This window comes from Pan paniscus, chromosome 22 (genome assembly GCF_029289425.2).
Source record: "Pan paniscus chromosome 22, NHGRI_mPanPan1-v2.0_pri, whole genome shotgun sequence".
NCBI classification, from domain to species: Eukaryota; Metazoa; Chordata; class Mammalia; order Primates; family Hominidae; genus Pan; species Pan paniscus.
The window spans coordinates 28,879,590-28,901,661 of NC_073271.2; the positions used below are offsets into that span (position 1 = coordinate 28,879,590).

At 40.5% G+C, this 22,072-nt stretch overlaps 2 protein-coding genes across 9 annotated transcripts in view; one reads left to right on the forward strand and one right to left on the reverse strand.

Annotated features, from left to right (window-relative positions):
- PAXBP1 (PAX3 and PAX7 binding protein 1) overlaps positions 1–3,350 on the reverse strand; it is a 37,828-nt gene extending 34,478 nt beyond the window's left edge. For both annotated transcript variants that reach the window (XM_024926999.4, XM_034948279.3), the window contains exons 1-2: positions 2,860–3,350; positions 1,346–1,474 (exon numbers count right to left, since the gene is read on the reverse strand). In XM_024926999.4, coding sequence (XP_024782767.2) covers positions 1,346–1,474; positions 2,860–3,202 — 472 coding nt within the window. In that variant the 5' untranslated portion in view covers positions 3,203–3,350. The remainder of the gene's footprint in view (positions 1–1,345; positions 1,475–2,859) is intronic.
- An 86-nt stretch (positions 3,351–3,436) lies between these two features.
- LOC103787027 (putative uncharacterized protein C21orf62-AS1) overlaps positions 3,437–22,072 on the forward strand; it is a 183,374-nt gene continuing 164,738 nt past the window's right edge. For 3 of the 7 annotated variants that reach the window (XR_010111084.1, XR_004668494.3, XR_004668493.4), the window contains exons 1-2: positions 3,437–3,744; positions 16,231–16,353. Coding sequence is in view for 2 of the 7 variants with exons in the window: in XM_057300949.2 (XP_057156932.1) it covers positions 16,312–16,353; positions 20,064–20,153 (132 nt within the window). In the remaining 5 variants the exon portion in view is untranslated. Of the gene's footprint in view, positions 3,745–16,230; positions 16,354–20,063; positions 20,154–22,072 lie in introns of all 7 variants that reach the window. The other 4 variants (XR_010111083.1, XR_010111085.1, XM_057300949.2 and 1 more) reach the window with 3 other exon arrangements.

The following is a 22,072-nucleotide window of genomic DNA, read 5'->3' on the forward strand; positions in this document are numbered from 1 at the left end:
GGAATGGTTCTCAAATCATTCTTTCTTTCCACTTCTCCCCCTACAACAGAAAACATTTTTAACTCATCCAGAATTTCCTACTAAATCAGTAGAAGCCTTTACTCTTGCTCAACTGTGAGACCTTTTTAAACCCACTATTAATGGATCAAAGCTGGCCCTTGAGTTTCAACTGCTTTAGGCCTCCAATCTCTCCTCATGCTGCATGTTAATACCAGGCTAAAGTTTCAAAACGCATTTATCATGTCACCATCTTGGCAAGCCACTGTAGCAAATGTAAACCCTTACTGGATACTGAACATCCTTCACAATCTGTCAACGTATCTTTCACATGAAACCTCTAACTACTTCCTTCACAAATCATCTACTCTGACCTGTCAGGTGTACTTGTTCTTTTCCAAAACAGCTTTAGTCATTTTAATCCTTGATCATACCCCCAATACCTTCCCTTTCGGAATTTTAACTATCAAAGATCCATCTTCGAGTCCCACTTTTTCCATAAAGCAGTCCTCTCTCCTCTGAAAGTGTAGCTACCCTTTGGAACACTGATTGAACATTTTGCCAAACACTGAGTCCTCTTACACATTTATGAGATATTGTCTTCACATCTAGATTGTAAATTTGAGATACAAAGCCATACTTTTTCACAATAAGCCTGTAAGTGAGAATCTGGAAAATCATGATTTTCTCATTAATTCCATAAAATAAAATAGCATTTGCATGAGAATAACTCAGACCATAGAATATTATACTGGATCCACTTTCCTAAAGACAAAATAACCGCTTAAAATTTTTTAAACTGAGGTTTTGAGAGACATAAGAGATATCTGTACAATATACCTGCCTCATTATTCTAAGGAGTCTTCATCTAGTATCAGATAAGGCTGCTGAATGGGAGTAATATTAATATTAAATTTAGGGCATTCCTAAAAGTTCTCTAAGAATAAAATCCACTGTGGAAATACCACCAAAGAAATCGCAAATCTGTCTCTACAAAATACAAGAATTTGCACAACACTCCTTCAAACAGAAATAAACCTGTGTCTTAGGCTAAAATGAGAAACCTTCTTTCTCTGTTCAACAGCAGTCTGCACACAAGTAGGAAAACTGTGAGAGAATCTAGTCATTGCAGCAGAAATGTTCCAGTGGCAACAATTCTGTCTTTTTATAAAATACATTTACAAAGCATCTGTGTTACAATTAAATAACAGAATTGTATTGCTACTCAATAAGGGCCCTTGACAACCACAGGGTCCACTGAATGAGTTCAGAAGATATACAGCAAATCACTGTGAGAAAGAGCTTTCATTTTGTCATTTCAAAAGAATTCAATTAGTTTGGTACTTACTTTCAGCTGATGAGTTGAGTTCTGTCTTAATCTTCGATTTTTCAAGATCTTCTTTATATTCCTTCTTGAGCAATTTTACTATCTTTTTGCTATAACTTGATTTCTTCACTTTGAAAACTTCTTCATTTTCTTAAAAAGGAAATTAAATGAAGTCTGTAGCAACTATTTTCTGAAAATATTTTCCCTTCTTTCACATGATCTTACGTGCTGTTCAAATTATCCCAAATATATATACTCATATGCCAAAATCATTGTATAATTATTTCAAGTCTGTCACAGACTCAAAAACAGAGGTCAACTTCCTAAATTACTGTGAAGTAATGAGATTTTTGAGACTTTTTAAAGGAATAGCACGTGTAACTTCACAAAATTTTCCTATTATTGTCGTCCTTAAATCATCTATTTGAGAGGGGAAAAAAATCATTCAAAATGTTTCTGAAAAACCACATCACCAAGTTATTAACGAATCCGAAACAAAATATCTAAAATAAAAAGGTGCTGTCAATTCTGAGTAACTACATCCACCACAAGCTGACATAGTGGTTTTAAAGCTAAGGTAAGGGCAAATCACTTTTCTTTGATTTGAAATTTTAAAAGTACTAAATACTTAAAAAAAAAATAGCTCATGTATCTCAAAAACAAAAATCTGTCTGTACTCCTCTCAAACCAAATAAAGAGTAACAGAAATGCCAAAGATAAACTACCTACCTTACTGGAAACCTCTCGAATAAAAATGCAAGATTTCCAAAACTTAATTTCTTTTTCCGTAACATGGAAATAACTGGGTTATGCACATTCAAATGGTCAGAAGAAAAGATTTAAGGCTCATTTAAGATCAGCAATCTAAATCCACTGCAGCCTGGCCTCCCACAGGAATTGGAGAAACTGCCTTGCTTTTACTATTATTACACCGTCTCGCTTCACTGTTCCCAAAGTCGGTGCGAAGAAGGCTGGGTATCTGCTACCCCTAATTACTTTTATGGGTAAACTGAGGCTCAGCGACTGCAAGGGACTGGCCCAAGGTCACTCTGAACCAGAGCTGCAACTCCAGGCTTCTGTTCCCTCTCCTAGTACTCCTTTTTACAAACTCGGCCTTCATGGTCGAGGATGCCTGGACAGAGCATCCAAGAAGTGTGGGCGCAGTGACCTGCAGAGGGCTCGGAAAGCATGCCAAGAGCAGCCAGGGGACCCACACCAAGTTGGCCCTAAAACACGCCAGGCAGAAAAGAGGCAGGACAGGGAACACCGAATTTCCCCTGAAACACTCAGAATGCCTGATCTGAGCTCCGGCCCCGTGGCAGAGGAGGTGGTTAAGAAAAGGCTGGGGGCAGCGCGGGAACGCGTCCCTTGCCCGAGCAGAAGGCCGGAGGCTGGGGAAGATTCGCAGCCGGTCGGACGGCAGGGGACTCCGTTCCAGGGCTCCGGGGCTGGGCGTCCAGAGAATACGGGGGCGGGGGACGGGGGCCTGCGTCGGGGATGCGGCCGTCTAAGGGCGTCCGAAGCGCGCACTTTACCTTCCTCCTCGTCCTGGAAGCTGAGCAGGCTGGCCCGGGGCACCTCTTTGTTCTCGCGAGGCCTCTTGCGCGGCTTCAGCCCGTTGCCGGGCTCCGCGCCGCCGGGGAAGCCGCCCCCGGCCTCAGCCCCGAGGCCCGGGGTCAGCGCGGAAGGCGGCGACGGCCCCGGGCCCAGCAGCGACTCCCCGCCAGGGGCCCTGTCGCCGCCACAGGGGCCCGCCTCTTCGCCCGTGCCCGGCGGCGGCAACAACGGCGGCGGCTCCTGCTCCTCATCGCGTTCCCGCTCTTCCTCTTCGGAGTCGTTCCGCTTTCGCACGTTCACCCGCCGGGCCTTTCGGAACATCCCCGCGGCCCGCACGGCGGTCGAATACTCGCTTCCACCCCGCGGCCCCGGCAGCGCCGAGCTCGTGACGGCGCACGCGCGCTCTCCGGAGCTCCAGCCGGGTCGAGTCCTCTGTTGCTACCGCGCACCCCACGAGCGCGCATGCGCCTATGCTCCCACGCGCTCTCAATACTTGGAGAAAGAGAGAGAGTGAGAGAGAGAGAGAGAGAGAGCCCCACACCTCTCGCGAGAGCGTCGGCTCTTTGCATCGCTCTCTGTCGGAGTGGAGTACTATTAGCATGGAACTCTGGTGTTGTTTGACAGGTCACAAAGAGGATCATAGAGATGAGAAGAAAGAGTAGGCTCTGTTGTCCCTCAGACGGCGCTGCTGCAGTGCGTCTTCGCACTTACGCGGAGCGGTAATGTGAGGAAGCCTCCCGCCAAACAGTAGAGGGAGGAGGAGGAGGGGAGAGGCCAGAGAGAGAAGCGGCTTTCGGGAAGGAAAGTGTGATCTAGGAGGTGGAATAGTGCTCTCCAAACTTTGACCTGAGGTGTGACTATTGGTAATTACTAGTTATTCTTGAGTAATACTTTGTATTTCTACAGCTTTATAGCTACAGAGCTCTTAGAAAGACACTGAATTTTATTTATGATACAATGTTACTTCAAAGACATTGAATTTCATTTATGGTACAATGTTACTTCAAAGACATTGAATTTCAGTTATGATACAATGTTACCTGGCTTGATGTCCCCCGCTCCCCAGTCTTTCAGGAACAAGGAAAGCAAAAGTGTTTCCGTGTTTTCTAAAGAATGCCAAGTTTGCCAGCAATTCTGTGACTAAATACTTTCCGAAGCTTAGTGAGTTTCAGAAACAAGTGGAAGGAAAATCGAGCCGGGGGTGGGGAAGGTTGTGACAGTTCTCAGACTTGCGTGACAAAGCCCTCACTGGCCACACCTTCACAGGGTGATTGCGCCTAAGGTTGAACTCACCGGCTTTCCCTATCTCATCACCGAACTTGAAGTTTTTCCTTCGGGCATGCACCTGTGTATGCGAATTCATTTTGATGTTTCGAAATTAAAAGGGTATTCGGTAGAGTGAAAAAAATCCACCCATGTCTGGAAGGCTGTTCACTTCCTCAGTGGCAATGTTAACAGTTTCTTATGATCCTCTAAAGATGTTCCATGAACATAAAAGCAAATAAATATGCATATTTTAATGTGTTCCCCTTTTTACACAGATGGTGTGTAAGCTGCATTTTTAGCCTACCATAGATTGGAGATCGGCCCATATCTGTATATGAAGGGTTGTGTTTTTTTTGGTTTTTTGTTTGTTTGTTTTGAGACTAAATTTCGCTCTTGTCGCCCAGGCTAGAGTGCAATGGCGCGATCTCCGCTCACTGCAATCTCCGCCTCCCGGGTTCAAGTGATTCTTTTGCCTCAGCTTCCCTAGTAGCTGGGATTACAGGCACGTGCCACCACGCCCAGCTAATTTATTTTGTATTTTTGTATTTCACTCTGTTGGCCAGAATGGTCTCAATCTCTTGACTTCGTGATCCGCCCGCCTCAGTCTCCCAAAGTGCTGGGATTACAGGCGTGAGCCACCGCGCACGGCCGTCTATTTTTTTTTTTTTTTTTTAACCCACCTGCGTGGTGATTCATTGTTGGGATATACCGTAATTTATTTAACCAGTTCCATAAACATTGATATTTAGATTATTTCTAGTCTTAATCAGTGCTGTAATGAAAAGCTTTGAAAAACTGTTACATCTGTAGGATGAAATAGAATTGAAATTGCTAGATCTCAATATATGCATTTATGATTTTGCTAATTCTAAATTTCTTTTTATAGAAGTTATGCAGTTTGTACTTATATCAGCAAACATTAGGATGCCTGTTTGCCCACACCATCCTGTAGAAATTTCAGTAAGATTTAAATTCCAGGTTGAAGTGAAAGATCCCGAGCACTCCAAGCATTTCTTTTTATTTTATTTATTTATTTATGTATTATTTGTTTGAGACGGAGTCTTGCTCTGTGGCCCAGACTGGAGTGCGGTGGCACGATCTCAGCTCACTGCAACTTCTGCCTCCCATGTTCAAGCTATTGTCATGTCTCAGCCTCCCGGGTAGCTGGGATTACAGGCATCTGGCACCACACCCGGCTAATTTTTGTATTTTTGTTTTGTTTTGTTTTGTTTTTTGAGACGGAGTCTTGCTCTTCTCGCCCAGGCTGGAGTACAATGGCACGATCTCAGCTCACTGCAACCTCTGCCTCCTGTGTTCAAACGATTCTCTTGCCTCAGCCTCCCGAGTAGCTGGGATTACAGGCACCTGGCACCACACCCGGCTAATTTTTGTATTTTTAGTAGAGACGGGGTTTTGCCACGTTGGCCAGGCTGGTCTCAAACTTCTGACCTTGTGATCCGCCTGCCTCGGCCTTCTGAGGTGCTGGGATTAAGGCATGAGCCACCACACCCGGCCTAATTTTTATATTTTTAATTAGATTTGACATGTGCACAACTAGGACTCAGTTTTGGAGCTAAGAGCATCCTCTATAACATTAACATTTTCTTCTAGTTAATAGGAAGGGTTAATAACATCTGACTTCCATTCTACTTATGTTACTCTCAGTTCTTATATTCTGGCTGTTCAGCATTGGTGTAAGTTCTGATTCCAACAGTGTTTCACTAGTGAAATTGAACTCCCTTTTCTAATCATAGAAGATTCAAATTGTGCCTGATGAGCCTCCAGACACCTGAGCCAAGAAAAAGATTTGCAGTAAAATAATTAGGGTAGAGGTAGCAAAGACAAGGTCCAGAAGCCGAATATGTTATTATGGTGGCCTGAAATTTCAAAAATTTCTCCCAGTGTAAAAGTGGTGATTGGATATGGATAGAGGGAAGAGTACCTCTCATTTTAAAGTAAGCCACAATACAATCACGTGTCACTTGACGGGGATACATTCTGAGAAATATGCCATTAGGCAATTTCATCACATACTTACACAAACCTAGTGGTGTAGCCTACTACATACCTAGGCTGTATGGCATAGCTTATTGCTTCTAGGCTACAAACCTATACGGCATGTTACTGTACTGAATACTGTAGCACTTGTAACACAATGGTATCTGTATCTAAACATAGAAAAGATACAGTAAAAATACAGCATAAAAGCTTTAAAAATGGTGCACCTGTATAGGACACTTACCAGGAATGGAGCTTACAGGACTGGAGGTTGCTCTGGGTGTCAGTGAGTGAGTGGTAAGTGAATATGAAGGCCTAGGATATTACTGTACACTGCTGTAGATTTCATAAACAACTGTACACTTAGGCTACACTAAATGTTTAAACATATTTCTTTCTTCAATAATAAATAGCTTACTCTAACTTTTTTACTTTATAAGCTTTCTTATTTTTTAAAACTTTTTTGTTGTTATTGTTTTGTTTTGTTTTTGTTTTTTGAGATGGAGTCTCACTCTGTCGCCCAGTCTGGAGTGCAGTGGCGCGATCTCAGCTCACTGCAACCTCCACCTCCCAGGTTCAAGCAATGAGACAGAGTCTCACTCTATCCCCAGACTGGAGTGCAGTGGCGTGATCTCAGCTCACTGCAACCTCTGCCTCCCAGGTTCAAGCAATCCTCCCACCTCAGCTTCCCAAGTAGCTGGGATTATAAGCGTGCACCACCATGCCCAGTTAATGTTTGTATTTTTAGTAGAGATGATCCACACACCCCACAAGCTCCTGTGTTGGCCAGGCTGGTCTTGAACTCCTGACCTCAAGTAATCTGCCCACCTCGGCCTCCCAAAGTTCTGGGATTGCAGGCATGAGCCAACGTGCCCAGACATTTTTTAAAACTTCTTGACTTTTTTTTTTTTTTTTTGAGACAGAGTTTTGCTCTTGTTGCCCAGGCTGGAGTGCAGTAGTGCAACCTCAGCTCACCGCAACCTCTGCATCCAGGGTTCAAGCAGTTCTCCTGCCTCAGCCTCCTGAGTAGCCAGGATTACAGGCATGCACCACCACGCCCAACTAATTTTGTATTTTTAGTAAAGACAAGGTTTCTCCATGTTGGTCAAGGCAGTCGCAAACTCCCGACCTCAGGTCGTCCACCTGCCTCAGCCTCCCAAAGTATTGGGATTACAGGCGTGAGCCATCGTGCCCGGCATAACACTTTGCTTAAAAAAATACACATTTACAGCTGCACAAAAATATCTTCTATTTTTACCATTTTAATTATTTTGTTTTACTTTTTAAACTTTAAAGCTAAGACACAAACACACACATCAGCCTAGGCCTACGCAAGGTCAGGATTATCAGTGTCACTGTCTTCCACTTCCACATCTTGTCCCACTGGAAGGTCTTCAGGAAAAATAACAAACATGGAGCTATCATGTCCTATAAAAACAATATCTTTTTCTGGAATACCTCCTGAAGGACCTGCCTGAGGCTCTTATATACTTAACTTTTTTTTTTGTAAGTAAAAAGAGTGCGCTCTAAAATAACAGTAAAAAGTATAATATAGTATAGGCGTCCCCAACCGCCTCCCACCCCTGCAGGAGGCAAGTGGCCAAAGGTAGACATTGTTCTCTCTCTCTTTTTAAGTTTATTTTTAAAATGTTAGAAGCCACAAAGCCAATAAATATGTAAAAAATATTCTATATACATTAGCTGATGTCTTAGTCCATTTGGGCTGCTACAACAAAATACCATTAATTGGGTGACTTATAAACAACAAATTTATTTCTCACAGCTCTGGATGCTGGGAAATCCAAGGTTAAGGCACTGGCAGATTTGTGTTCCGGTGAGGGTGTGCTTCCTGGTTCATAGATGGTACCTTCTAGCTGAGTCCTTACATGGTGGAAGGGAGACAACTGTGGTTTCTTCAGCTTCTTACCAGGGCACTAATCCCATTCATAAGGGCTCCACCTTTGTGACCTAGTCACATTCCAGCATCTCTACCTCCTCTGCTATCACATTGGGGATTAGTGTTTCAATATATACATTTGGGGGGAAGATACATAGCTGGGCCTTAACAACTGATGAGGCCTCACTAAATATGCGAGAAATAAGATAAAGCAGGGGTCCCCAACCTCCAGGCCACAGACTGGTACCAGTCAGTGGCCTGTTAGGAACCGAGCTGCACAAGAGGAGGTGAGCGGCGGGTGAGCAAACAAAGCTTCATCTGTATTTGCAGCCACTCTGCATCACTCGCATTACCACCTGAGCTCTGTCTCCTGTCAGATCTGCAGCAGCATTGGATTCTTACAGGAACACGAACCCTATTGTGAACTCTGCACATGAGGGATCTAGCTTGTGCACTCCTTATAAGAATCTAATGCCTGATGACCTGTCACTGTCTCCCATCACCCCCAGATGGGACCATGTGGTTGCAGGAAAACAAGCTGAGGGCTCCAACTGATTCTACATTATGGTGAATTGTATAATTATTTCATTATATATTACAGTGTAATTATAATAGAAATAAAGTACACAGTAAATGTAATGCATTTGAATCATCCTCAAACCATCCTCCACCCCCTAGTTCATGGAAAAATTGTCTTCTATGAAACCAGTCCCTGGTGTCAAAAAGGTTGGGGACTACTGGTATAGCAAATACATAAACCAGTAACATAGTCATTTATTATCACTATGGAGTTTTATGTAGTATATGTAATTGTATATGCTATACTTTTATGCCACTGAAACAGAGGTTTTTTAATACCAGCATCACCACACACATGAGTAATGTATTGTGCTACAGTATTATGATTGCTATGATGTCACTAGATGATAGGAATTTTTCAGCTCCATTGCAATCTTTTTTTTTTTTGAAACAGAGTGTAGCTCTGTTGCCCAGGCTAGAGTGCAGTGGTGCAATCTCTGCCTCCAAGTTCAAGCGATTCTTGTGCCTCAGCCTCCTGAGGAGCTGGGAGTACAGGCATGTGCCACCACACGTGACTATTTTTTGTATTTTTAGTAGAGACGAGTTTTCACCATTTGGCCAAGCTGGTCTTGAACTCCTGACCTCAGGTCATCCGCCCGCCTCACCCTCCCAAAGTGCTGAGATTACTGGCATGAGCCACGGCGCCTGGCCGCATTGCAATCTTATGGGACCACCACCATATATGCAGTCCATCATTGATCAAAACATCATTATGCAGTGCATGGTTGTATTCAGATACAACAGATTTATTTATAACTTTGCCAGTCTACCTATTTATATAGTTAAAGAGCAAAGTTAAACATTTAAAAGTTATCTTACTGCCCAAGCAAGCCAAAGGTTCTTCTATCAGAAGTTATAGAGATTGTGGAAATTAAATTCCTGAAATTGAATAGCTACCTTAACTGCCTGTCAGCTGGTATATTATCAGAAACTAATTACTTGATAAAGTACTTCTGTGCTTTGAGTATCAAATATACTAATTTGTTTGTTGATATAGTATGTCATCACCATTTAATATTGCAATGCTTTTAGTATCCTGGGAAGACAAAGAACTAATACATCAACCATTTTGTTTCAATCAATAAATTGTTCCTTTAAAAAAAGTCATCTTTCCAAGCAATAATTCTGGTTAGTATTTTTCCCATGAAATTGTGACTTTACATGGATTAATTGACACACAGATTCAGACAAAATAGGCAATAAGCAGTTTGGTTTGCCAACTCAGTCCTAAACCATGCAGTCTGGAACAATGACTACCAAATTCAGGTCTGCGAACTTGTGAAAAGTTTTCCCTACTCAGCTGCCAAAATAAAAGAGGAAGGACAGTCTGTGTGTATAGAGTAACCAGATGTCCTTTCTTGGAAGAAATAGTCCTTTATTCTGAAATTATGTGCCTTTTTTTCTCTTTCATGTTAAGGTGAGAAAATTTCTTTATTTCTATAAACAATGATGCTAATATATGGTAGTCTGTGAGTTTATCTTCATACCCTTACTTGGCAAACTGAAATGTAGTAAAAGCTATAGGCCCTCCTCAATTTTTTATTTTATCTTTAAAAAATTTTATCTGGTAGGTGAAATATAACAGCCTAGGAGTCCCTGATCTAGGATTTTCCTTTTTTTAAAAAAACTATAACTCTGGACATCTCAATAATTCTATTCTGGAAAAAGGCTGAAGAAATAATGTAATAATTTTTTAGATTGATTTAGACCTTACTTTGATGAAGGCAGTTCTGCAGTAACTTAAAGTAGAATGTCAACTCATGGGTGCCATGGTTTGAATGTATCCCCCAAAATTCATGTGTTGGAAACTTAATTCCCAATGTAACAATGTTGAGAGGTGAGACATTAAGACATTAGGTCATGAAGGGTCTGCCCTCATGAATGGATTCATGTGGTGGTCGCTGGATTAGTGGGTTAGTTATCTTGGGATTGGCTTCCTCATAAAATGCATGAGTCCAGCCCCCTTTCTGTCTTGCTCTCTTGTACTCTCTTCCCCTGTCACGTACTGCCGTGGTATGTGGTGCAGCAAGAAGGCCTTCACCAGATGTGGCCCCTTAACCTTGAACTTTCCAGCTTCCAAAACGATAAGAACTAAATTTCTGTTCTTTATAAATTATCTAAGCTGTGGTATTTTGTTATAGCAACACAAAATGTACTAGGACAATAGGGGAAGAGATTTTTATGTTTTGTTCACTGCTGTTTTCACAGTATGTTGAATGGCTCTTGGCACAGAATAGACAATATTCGTTGACTGAATGCTATTGGACATTATCTGTTTATTGAATTAGTGATAAATATTTTACCCTACGTTGGTATAAATGGACATTTTCTACCGGTAACAACCCTTTATTTCTAAAGCATGATCTCAATGTATTATAAATTACTGAAGTAGATTAGTTCTTTTCTTTTTTTTTTTTTTTTGAGACGGAGTCTCGCTGTGTCACCCAGGTTGGAGTGCAGTGGCGTGATCTCGGTTCACTGCAACCTCCGCCTCCCAGGTTCAAGTGATTCTCCCGCCTCAGCCTCCCGAGTAGCTGGGATTACAGGCATACACCACCCGCCCAGCGAATGTTTGCCGAGACGGGGTCTCGCTGTGTTGCCAGGCTGGTCATTAACTCCTGACCTCAGGTGATCCACCCACCTCGGCCTCCCAAAGTGCTGGGATTACAGGCGTGAACCACCTCGCCCGGCTGATTAGTTCTTAAAGTAGTAATAGACATCTCCCCTCCACCTTTGGGAACTGCCTCCTCTAGGGAGAAGAGTACCCTGTGAGTTAGGAAGCCAGGTGATATGGTTTGAATATTTGTTCTCTCCAAATCTCACGTGGCAATGTGACCTCCTGTGTTGGAGGTAGGGCCTGGTGAGAGGTGTTTGGATCATGGGGCAGATGCCTCCTGAATGGCTTGGTGTCATCCTGTAACAAGTGTATTCTTGCCCTATTTGTTCCCATGAGAACCTACTGTTTAAAAGAGTCTGGTACTTCCTCTTCTCGCTCTCTCTCTCTCGCTTCTGTCTCACCATGTGACATGCTGGCTTTCCTTCACCTTCTGCCATGAGTAGAAGGTTCCTGGGGCCCTCACCAGAAAAAAATGCTGGTGCCATGCTTCTTGTACAGCCTGTGAGACCATGAGCCAAATAAACCTCTTTTCTTTATAAATTACCCTAGCCTCAGGTATTTCTTTGTATCAACAACAACAACAACAACAAGGGCACACACCAAAAAAGAAAAAAAAAAAAAAGAAACGGACTAAGACACCAAGTTACATTGTACTGGCTGATGCAAAGTGGGCTGATCAGAATCTCCCGAGATTTTGCCCTTGAAACAGAGACAGTGAGTCCCTGCTTATGGCTGGAATTGCAATGAACTCAAAAGCTGTAGGAAAGCCTTAAATTACATGTCAACTCAGGAGCCAAGAAAACTAGTCAATGTAGCGAGAGAGAAGAATGAGGACAGAAAGGATACTCTGAGGGCTTCTGGTACCTTCCCAGGTCCTTGACTCTTCCAGAAGCTGGACTGCACGCCATGTGTGAGTTCCCTTGATCTTCTTGGAATCCTTATAATAAATTTCCTTTTTGTTGTTGTTGGTATTAATGATGTTTTATTGTGTTACGTATATTTGCTTAAAGAGTTATTTTCATTTTATAGTAGGGTAAATTTTATCTGTGTACATTATACAATTGTTTTTAAAAGTTCACTTGCTTAATAACTCTTCACCTATAGCTTTTGTTCAACAGAGTTTTTCTCTGATTTCTTTCTTTTTAAAAACTATGCACACATACATCCTCACAAGCAGGCATTTAAGCAGCAAGTAACAGTGAGGAATGCTCTCTCTCCTGCAGGCACATAGTTATTGCAAGTAACTTGCTAACAGAGATAAGTACCTCTGTTTAGAGCATATAAATGGTCCTAGTTAAAATTGTTAGTAAATTTATACTTTGTATCAAACTCTATTAAAATGTAGCCATTGGTTCTAATTGAATGAGATCATTGTTTCTACTAAAACTTTGACTCAATCCGGGTTTAAAAGACCCCAAGGTTTTATTTATTTATTTATTTAAATAAAGTTGTTACTTTAAAAATTATTGGCCACATTAGTATCCCCAGTGGAGATTCAACTCTTATAAATGTATTCCACTCATGAGTGTTTTGGCAATTCAGCTATAATGGTCATTTCTTCATTTTCCAAAATGACACTTTCTTCAACCAAAAGAAAGTGAAATTTCTCTTTATCCAAACTAAGGCCTTCACAAGATGTGACCCCTCAACCTTGGAACAAAAGTAAATGTTTTAATGAAGGTTACCTTGTTCATCCTAGTTTATTTTTAAGATGTATCTTCTATTTAGACCAGGTATTTCTCTTACCCATTCATTCAACAAAATTTATTGAACATGTTTGATGCTCTAGGCATTGTGCTAGGCAGTAGGGACACAACAGTGAACAAGACAGATGTTTTCTTTGTCCTAGAACTGTAGTCAGCTGCTAGAGATGTAAAAAGTCAATAAACAAATTAATTGCTAATTGTGATTATAATTGTGAACGAAATCAATAGGGTACTACGTCTTAAGAACTGATATAAAATGATAGAAATTTCAGTTTGAGTTTATTTTTTCTATGTGCTGTAGGGGACAGGAAACATTCTCTTTACCCTCTGAAGGACTGAAGTAAATAGACAGTAGACAGAGTAACAGGAAAAAAAGGCACACAAATTTATTATATGCACAGGGGCATCATAGGAAAAAGTGAGTACCCTATAACCGAATGAAATTGAGAAGCTTATATACCTTCTTCAAAGGGGAGAGACAGGGAAGGATGTAGGCAGCTTAAGGTTGAGAAAATAATTTGGGGAAAAGATGAATAGGTGTTAGAGCCTGTGCCAAGTCTGTCTGGGCATGATGTTGACCTTCAGTCTCTTCTCTTGGGTTGCAGTTGATCTTCCTTGGTTGAAGAGATTCCTGGGGAGGAGACTCATGACAATTGAGTTTCTTTTTGGAGGATCTATCTTTAGGCAGGTATGAGAAGTTCAGAGAGCCTCTCCCTGTGCTTTGGGAAAGAAAGAGGGGCCAGAGACAGGAGGGCAGGAGAAGGTCAGAGAGACCCTGGTTCTGAGGCTCCTTCTGTGGTTTACCAATCTCCTTTAGTTCAAAGTACTCAGCATGCTAAAGTGGCATGCTTTGTGGTATTGTGAGCCCTAACAGTGCCAATGGCCAGTTAAGTATCTTTATCATTAGAAAATGTGTAAGGACTTTGGGGGCTGAGGCAGAACATTTTCCTGCAAGATAATTACAATGAACAGCTCCAAGGTGTCTTCAGTAGTAAACTTTTCTTGAAACATTTCATGTAAAATGGGCATTTGAAATCATTTTGTTCAGTTCAGTATTTTATATCTTCTAGTGTTACTATGTGAAAGAGTATTATTCAGAACCATAGTAGAACAAGATATTTATATTACATTCACAATGGACACTTTATATCTGAGAATAGTGTGACCAATGAAAAAGCAAAAATACCGATCTATGCACCCTTTCTGAAAGAACCCACTTACCACCTGTTGGGTCAGTATCATTCATACATTATTGTCCCTCTTGAAAAAAATTTGAAGCAGATATATTATGGAAGACGACAGTTATAAACATGCTCTCTGGGTATAAAGGATAGAAGAATTGATGTTTCTTTTTTTCTGTATTGTTTAGTGTTACTAGAGGGCAGCAAAGTCATACAATAAACATACAGTAAGATTAGACTATGATTACCTAACAGAATCAGATGCAGCTTTGAATTTGTTAAAAACTACAGATGGACTTTGAAAAGTAACTTTTCCCTAATTATAAAAGTACTGCTTGCACATTTTAGAAATTCAGAAAATGCAAAACAATACAAAGAAGAAAATGAGAATAACTTATAAACTAATCATATGGTTTAAATCTTAAAAGGTATTAAATGTTAATTTTTGGTTCATTCCCTTCCTGATTGCTTGTGTTTAGTCATTCTCTGCTCAAAACACCTAGACTGTTTTCTGTTTTCTGCACAGATACAGCATCTATTTATCTACAGTAATGTTCTCTGTGTTTTTTAACTAAATGGTATCATGCTCTATGTGTTATTTTATAACTTGCTTTTTCCTTTTAGCTTGGGATTTGCAGCTCTTTTAAGTATGTTTAAATATACTTCATTCATTTTCCCAACTTTTTATTTTGGAAAAATTCAAATGATAAAAACAAGCAGGGCCAGGTGCGGTGGCTCATGCCTATAATCCCTGCACTTTGGGAGACCGAGGCGGGCGGATCATGAGGTCAGGAGTTCGAGACCAGCCTGGCCAACATGGTGAAACCCCGTCTCTACTAAAAATACAAAAAAGTTAGCTGGGTGTGGTGGTGCATGCCTGTAATCCCAGCTACTTGGGAGGCTGAGGCAGGAGAATCGCTTGAACCCAGGAGGCAGAGGTTGCAGTGAGCCGAGATCGTACCATTGCACTCCAGCCTGGTCGACAGAGCAAGACTCCGTCTCGGGGTTAAAACCAAAAAACAAAACACAAGCAGGAGGCTGGCATGGTAGCTCACGCCTGTAATCCCAGCACCTTGGCAGGTCCAGGCAGGAAGATTTCTTGAGGCCAGGAGATCGAGACTAGCCTGGGCAATATAGCTAGACCCCATCACTATAAAAAATTAAAAATAAAAAAATTAGCTGGGTATGGTGGCACACACATATAGTCCCAGCGACTCAAGAATCACTTGAGTCCAGGAATTAGATGTTACAGTGAACTGTGATCGCACTACTGCACTGCTTCCTGGGCAACAGAGAAAGACCCTCTCTCAACACACCAACACACATAACAGCAAGAATAATACAACGATTACTCACATATCCTTCACCTAGATTCATCACTGTTAATATTTTGCTACATTTGCTTTCTCTCTTTATCTTTGCTGAGTCATTTCAAAGTTACCTGCAGACATCCTGATACTGCAGCCCTAAATACTTCAGTGAGTATCCCCTAAGAACAAGGGCATTTCTCTACATACCCATAATACAGTTATCACACTCAGGAAGTTTTACATGAACATACTACTGTTATCTAACATCGAGTCCATATTCAAAATTCCCTCACTTATCCCAATAATGTCTTTCATAGCTGTTGTTTTATCCCCAATCTGGGATCTCGTAAAGATTGTGCATTGTATTTAGTTGTCATGGGTATTTAGTCTCCTTTATTCTAGAACAGTCTATCCGTTCTTTTTTTCTTCTTTTAACTTTCATTGACTTTTTTTTATTTTTTATTTTTTGAGACGGAGTCTCGCTCTGTCACCCAGGCTGGACTGCAGTGGCAAGATCTCGGCTCACTGCAACCTTCACCTCCCAGGTTGAAGCAATTTTCCTGCCTCAGCCTCCCAGGTAGCTGGAATTACAGGCATGCACCACCACGCCTGGCTAATTTTTGGTATTTTTAGTAGAGACAGGGTTTCGCTATGTTGGCAAGGCTGGTCTCGAACTCCTGACCTCAGGTGATCCACCCACCTTGTTCTGGGATTACAGGTGTGAGCCACCACGCCTGGCCAACACTGACATTTTTGAAGCGTCCTCATCAGTTTTTTTTTTTTTTTCTTCTCCAGAATGACCCTCTATTTGGATTTGGATTACACAAAGTTTAACGTTTTTTGGAAAAATCCTACCTAGGTAATGTGTCGTTCTCAATGCAACATGTCAGGCAGCTTATGATGCCAATTTGTCCCATGGTAAGTTTTTTTTTTTTATCTCTATGGGTGCATAGTAGGTGTATGTGTTTGCAGGGTACATGAGATGTTTTGATACAGGTATGCAATGTGATCATGGAGACACATGGGGTATCCATCCCCACAAGCATTTATCATTTGTGTTACAAACAATCCAATTACACTCTTTTAGTTATTTTAAAATGTACAATTCAGTTATTGGCTATGGTCACCCCTGGTAAGTTTAATCACTCAGTTACGGACCTTTCTCCATTGTAAAGGTCCTACTTGTAATTAATAAGTAATCTGTGGAATGATGATAATTTTAGACTGTGTAAATATTCCTCAGAATTTCAACCAATCATTTTAGCATCCATTAATGATTCTTTTCAGAATTCATGATTACTATAGCATTTGCAAAATGGTAATTTGGTATTACTCTCTATTACTCCTTCTAAATTTATTAGTTGCCAATGTTCTGTAAATCAGACTTTCTCTTCTTCTTTCCCACTTTTTATTTTTTTACTTTTTTTAGTGACAGTACAGACTCATGGAGTCTTTTTCAAATCAATATGCTAAAATCCATTTCTGTAATTGATCGTTTTGATGTTCATATTGTCCCTAATTTGGCCAGTAGAACTGTCTGCGATGGGTTCTGCATTCTCTTGCTACATCTCCATCAACTTTTTGACCTTATCTTACTTTCTGTCACAGTAAGATGTTTCAAGCTCACTTTATGTTTTTGTTTCTCCAGACCCCTGGAATCAGCCATTTCTTCAAAACCCTATTTTTTGTTTGTTTGTTTGTTTTAATGGGGAATGGTGTTGAGAAACCACAATTTAGGTGTCAGGTGTGTTCTTTGCCACAGGGGTGTCATTGCTTCTAGGCTTTCTCAGAGGATAAAGCTAAGACATATGTCTTAAAAAGCATGAGTTTGGCCAGGTGTAGTGGCTCACACCTGTAATCCCAGCACAACAAGGGAGGATTGCTTGAGCCTACGAGTTCGAGACCTGCCTGGGCAACATAGTGAGACCTTGTCTCTACAAGTAATTAAAAAAATTAGCCAGGCATAATGGCATACATCTGTAGTCCCAGCTACTTGGGAGGCTGAGGTGGGAGGATTGCTTGAGCCCAGGAGGTCGAGACTGCAGTGAGCTATTATCATACCACTGCAGCACTCCATGCTGGGTGACAGAGCAACACCCTGTCTCAAATAAAAAGAAAAAAAAAGTGATGAGTTTGCACTGATACCTTTAATTCCAATCCAAAATCCCAGGCTTCTGCTCCTTCCCTCACTTGATATTTCCTACCATTACAACTCTGGATGGACCTCCAAAAATTTCAGTGTATTTACTCTTTTGCACAATCCTACAAAGTGGTTTTAGAATTGTTGTACCAATATTATCACCACCAACAAGCCTACTAAAGTTTATAATTTCTTTGCATTTTTAAAAACTAACAGTGTTTTATTTCTTTCATAAAAAATCTTAAATGTGGCAAAATGTTCATATTTGTCAATTCTGGATGATAATTACATGAGTGTTAGTCATATTATTCATTCTTTTCTTTTTAAAAAATTCTTATTGAAGTATAGAATGCATACAGAAAAGTGCATTTATTGTACATGAAGAGCTAAATGAATTTTTACTCACTGGCATATGTGTATGTGTGTGTGGGGGGTGCTTCTCTATGTAGATATACAAAAATATAAATGTTGTTTTCTAGCTTGTGTAAATTTTAAGACACATTCCTAAATTGTACTTCAAAGTGACTGTACCAGTTTATTCTCTTAAATAGAGACTATTTGCCTACAGGCATGACAAAATGGAATATCAAATAACTTTACTTTTTGCCAATCTAGTGGATGAAATATTAGTTTCCTGCTGCATTTCTCTGGGTAGAGGTAATTTTTTTGTTGTTCGGTTATTGGCTACTTGTTTTCATCTTAAAGTGAATTGCATGCTTATTTCATCGTTTTTCTATTAGATTGTTAGTCTCTTTGTTTTCTACTTTAATACTATCTAATTTAACATTATGAGATTTGTCTTGGGGTAAGACTGTAACTTTAAGCAGTAAGCACTTGTTCCAGCATCATTTGTTTATTTATGTAAAAATGGGCTGGGCATGGTAGTTCATGCACTTTGTAATCTCAGCACTGCGGGAGGCTGGGGCGGGTGGATCGCTTGAGTCCAGGAGTTTAAAACCAACCTGGGCAACATGGCAAGACTCAGTCTCTCCAAAATTGCAAAATTAGCCAGACGTGGTGGTGTGCACCTGTAGTCCCAACTACTCAAGAGGCCTAGGTGGAAGGACCGCTTGAGCCCAGGAGGCAGAGGTTGCAGTGAGCCAAGATTACGGCACTGCACTCTAGCCTGGGTGACAGAGTGAGACCTTGTCTCAAAAAAATAAAAATAAAATATGTATGTAGAAATGCTCTTATTGGGTTTTCTCTATTATGAAAGTGATTTTGTGTGTTTTAAATTTTATTTGTATAAACTTATGGGGGCATAAGTGCAATTTTGTTACATGGATATATTACATAATGGTGAAGTCAGGGTTTTTCGTGTGTCCATCACTGGAATAATGTACCTTGTGTCCATTAAGTAATTTCTCATCATCTACTCCCTGCCCTTTCAAGTCTTGATTATATGTTTATTCAAAAAATAAATATATCTCCCAGTAAATAAATATTTCTCCCAGATAGGTAGAAAATAAGAATTGCCCCCATACCATCACCACATATGATACTGTTTTTAGTGTGCGTCCTAGTCTGTTTTTTATTTTTTGTTGTTGTTTTGTGTGTGTGTGCTTCTAACACCCTTTATTGACTTAATTTCCCTTTCCATTTTTTTAAATGATTTTACTATTAGCAAGTACTTTTTTTTTTTTTTTTTTTTTTTTTTTTTTTTTAGTTTAGCATCTGTCTTTGAGGCATCCTTCCTGCTGTATTTGTCTATCTATGGTGCCATTTATATTGTCTTACAATTGTCTTTAGGAGAAATGTACTCTCTGTAGAGCCAGCTCTCCCTCATTGCTTTCCTAGAGTCTGGGTAGGATAAACATGACCTTGTGCAACATTTTGAGTTGTGACTCTGTATTAGTTTGTTCTCACACTGCTAATAAAGACACACATGAGACTGGGTAATGTATAAAGGAAAGAGGTTTAATTGACTCACAGTTCCACATGGCTGAGGAGGCATCACAATCATGGCTGAAGGTGAATGAGGAGCAAAGTCACGTCTTACATGGTGGCAGGCAAGAGTGTGTGTGCAGGGGAACTCCCCTTAATAAAACCATCAGATCTTATAAGAACTCACTATCATGAGAACAGCATGGGAAAGACCCACTCCCATGATTCAATTACCTCTCACCAGGTACCTCCCACAACCTGTGGGAATTGTGGGAGCTACAATTCAAGATGAGATTTGGGTGTGGCACAGCCAAACCATATCAGACTCTGTTAAATGAAAAAGCCTCCGTACATCATTATTCTTGTAACAAATCACATCCAATTTACAAGTGTTCTGTAAATTCTGGAGAAACAGAGGCCCTGAAGTTATTGGTGAGCAAGTCTGGGAAATGGAAATGGAGGTTCCAATTCCTGTTTTTACTAATTTAATGTGTATAAAATGTTATCTATATCTTTTCTTCATTCCTTTGTTCCTTCCTTTCTTTTGAGGGACTTTCATAGGTTCATTCAAGAGTTTTAACCCCTAACTCATTTTTCTCACAAGGCCTTAAATTCCACAACCTCATCATCTACCACCTTTGGTGCTTTCAGAATCATGACTCTCAATGTTGAAGAGTGGGCTACTGCATGGAAGGTGGGTGCAAACCCCTAAAATTTCCACCCCTGGTTCTGGAAAGTGAGAAATTGGGGATTTCAATACTGCAAGCCATCCTTCACATTCTAAACTCATTGTCTTTACTTAGTTCCGTCAGCATTTCTTTCTTCCAGTCAGTGGGGTATTGGCATGGACTTGTACTGGCTCATAAAAGCTGATTGGTAAGTTTTCAGGAATTTGCAAGCTGGTTGTTAAGCACAGTCATTATTGAAAGCAAATTATGTAAACTTACAATTAAATAAATTATATCAAAACCAAAAATAATAAATACTCAGAACTTATCACTTCCTAATTATTTTACTTCACTTTACTATTATTCATGCTTTTGGGGTTAGTTGTGCCTGTTGTATAGGTAGGGTGGAAATACTATATAATGCTGCCCTATTGTATGTCTTTTCTCAACTCCATGTTCTCTTGGTAGCATGAAATTGGATTATGGTGGCAGTATTTACACCACTACATATCAGAGTGTGATTTATGATTTTGTTGAGTGTGATGGAGAAAATGTTAACGATGCAGATTAAACTTAAAAGTGTGTCATGTCCATAGCCCTTACATTGTGAATAGTCCCCATACATGAGAAAATATTCCTCCAGTATTTGAAAACTATTATTTGATTCAGCAAAGAAGTTGCTTTCATCACTGACTAGCAAGTGACATTCTCACATATATCTTTGTTGTTTAACTTTCCTCTTACTTCTAACATAAATGAAAATCTCAACCAATATTTATACCAAAACTATACATGCTCATCAGTTGCAACCCTAGGTTGGCTTTGTGTACAAGAGTTTGGCAAAAATCAAAGCATTCTTTGAGAACTAATGATGTACGAAGAGTATATAATAAAGAGTAATCTATAGTTTATTATCATTTGTAAATTGTGTGCTACACATTCTTTACATCCGTAAAATTGAAATAAACTATGTACATACATATCTGCGTACTTTTTTGAAGACTAAAGTGAAAGCAAGTTTATTAAGAAAGTAAAGGAATAAAAGAATGGCTACTCCATAGGCAGGGCAGCCCTGAGGGCTGCTGGTTGCCCATTTTTATGGTTATTTCTTGGTTATATGCTAAACAAGGGATGGGTTATTCATGAGTTTTCCGGAAATGGGTAGGGGGTGGGCAATTCCCAGAGCTGAGGATTCCTCCCCTTTTTAGACCATGTTGCCATGGCATTTGTAAACTGTCATGGCGCTGGCTGGAGTGTAGCAGTGAGGACGACCAGAGTTCACTTTCATCTCTATCTTGCTTTGGGTGGGTTATGGCTTCTTTACTGCAACCTGTTTTATCAGCAAGGTCTTTATGTCCTGCATTTTGTGCTGACCTCCTATCTTATCCTGTAACTAAGAATGCCTAACCTGCTGGGAATGCAGGCCAGCAGGCCTCAGCCTTATTTTACCCAGCCTCTAAACAAGATGGAGTCGCTCTGGTTTAAACGCCTCTGACATTTCCCCCCTCCCTTTTATAAGAGAACCCTTAATCCTAAGGGTCGTAGAGAGATGAAGGTCCATCTTTTGTAACTTCTGGAGGCTGAATGAGGTGATGATATTCCTGCCTATCTATTAGGGTCTCAGATCCAGGGTAGAGAGGAGTTCAGTCAGAGAAAGTCCATATGGTGAGGGCCATTCATAACTCTGACTAAAAGTGATATAACTAGTTTCCAGATTTTGGAGAAATTAGGTAGAGAGAAACAAGCATGCTTCAAATTTTGTTCACAGGAGCGTAATTTATGCAATTGTTGAAAGCTGTCAATAGCTCAAAAGAAAGGTTTCCTTGACTCCAAAGTCAGCCAATCAGTGTTGGTCTATTTCCTTTGGGTCAGGGGTCTCCTTAGTATCATCCCTTTGTGGTTGCCATAAAGATGTTACCAGAAAGGGGTCCTAAACCAGACCCCA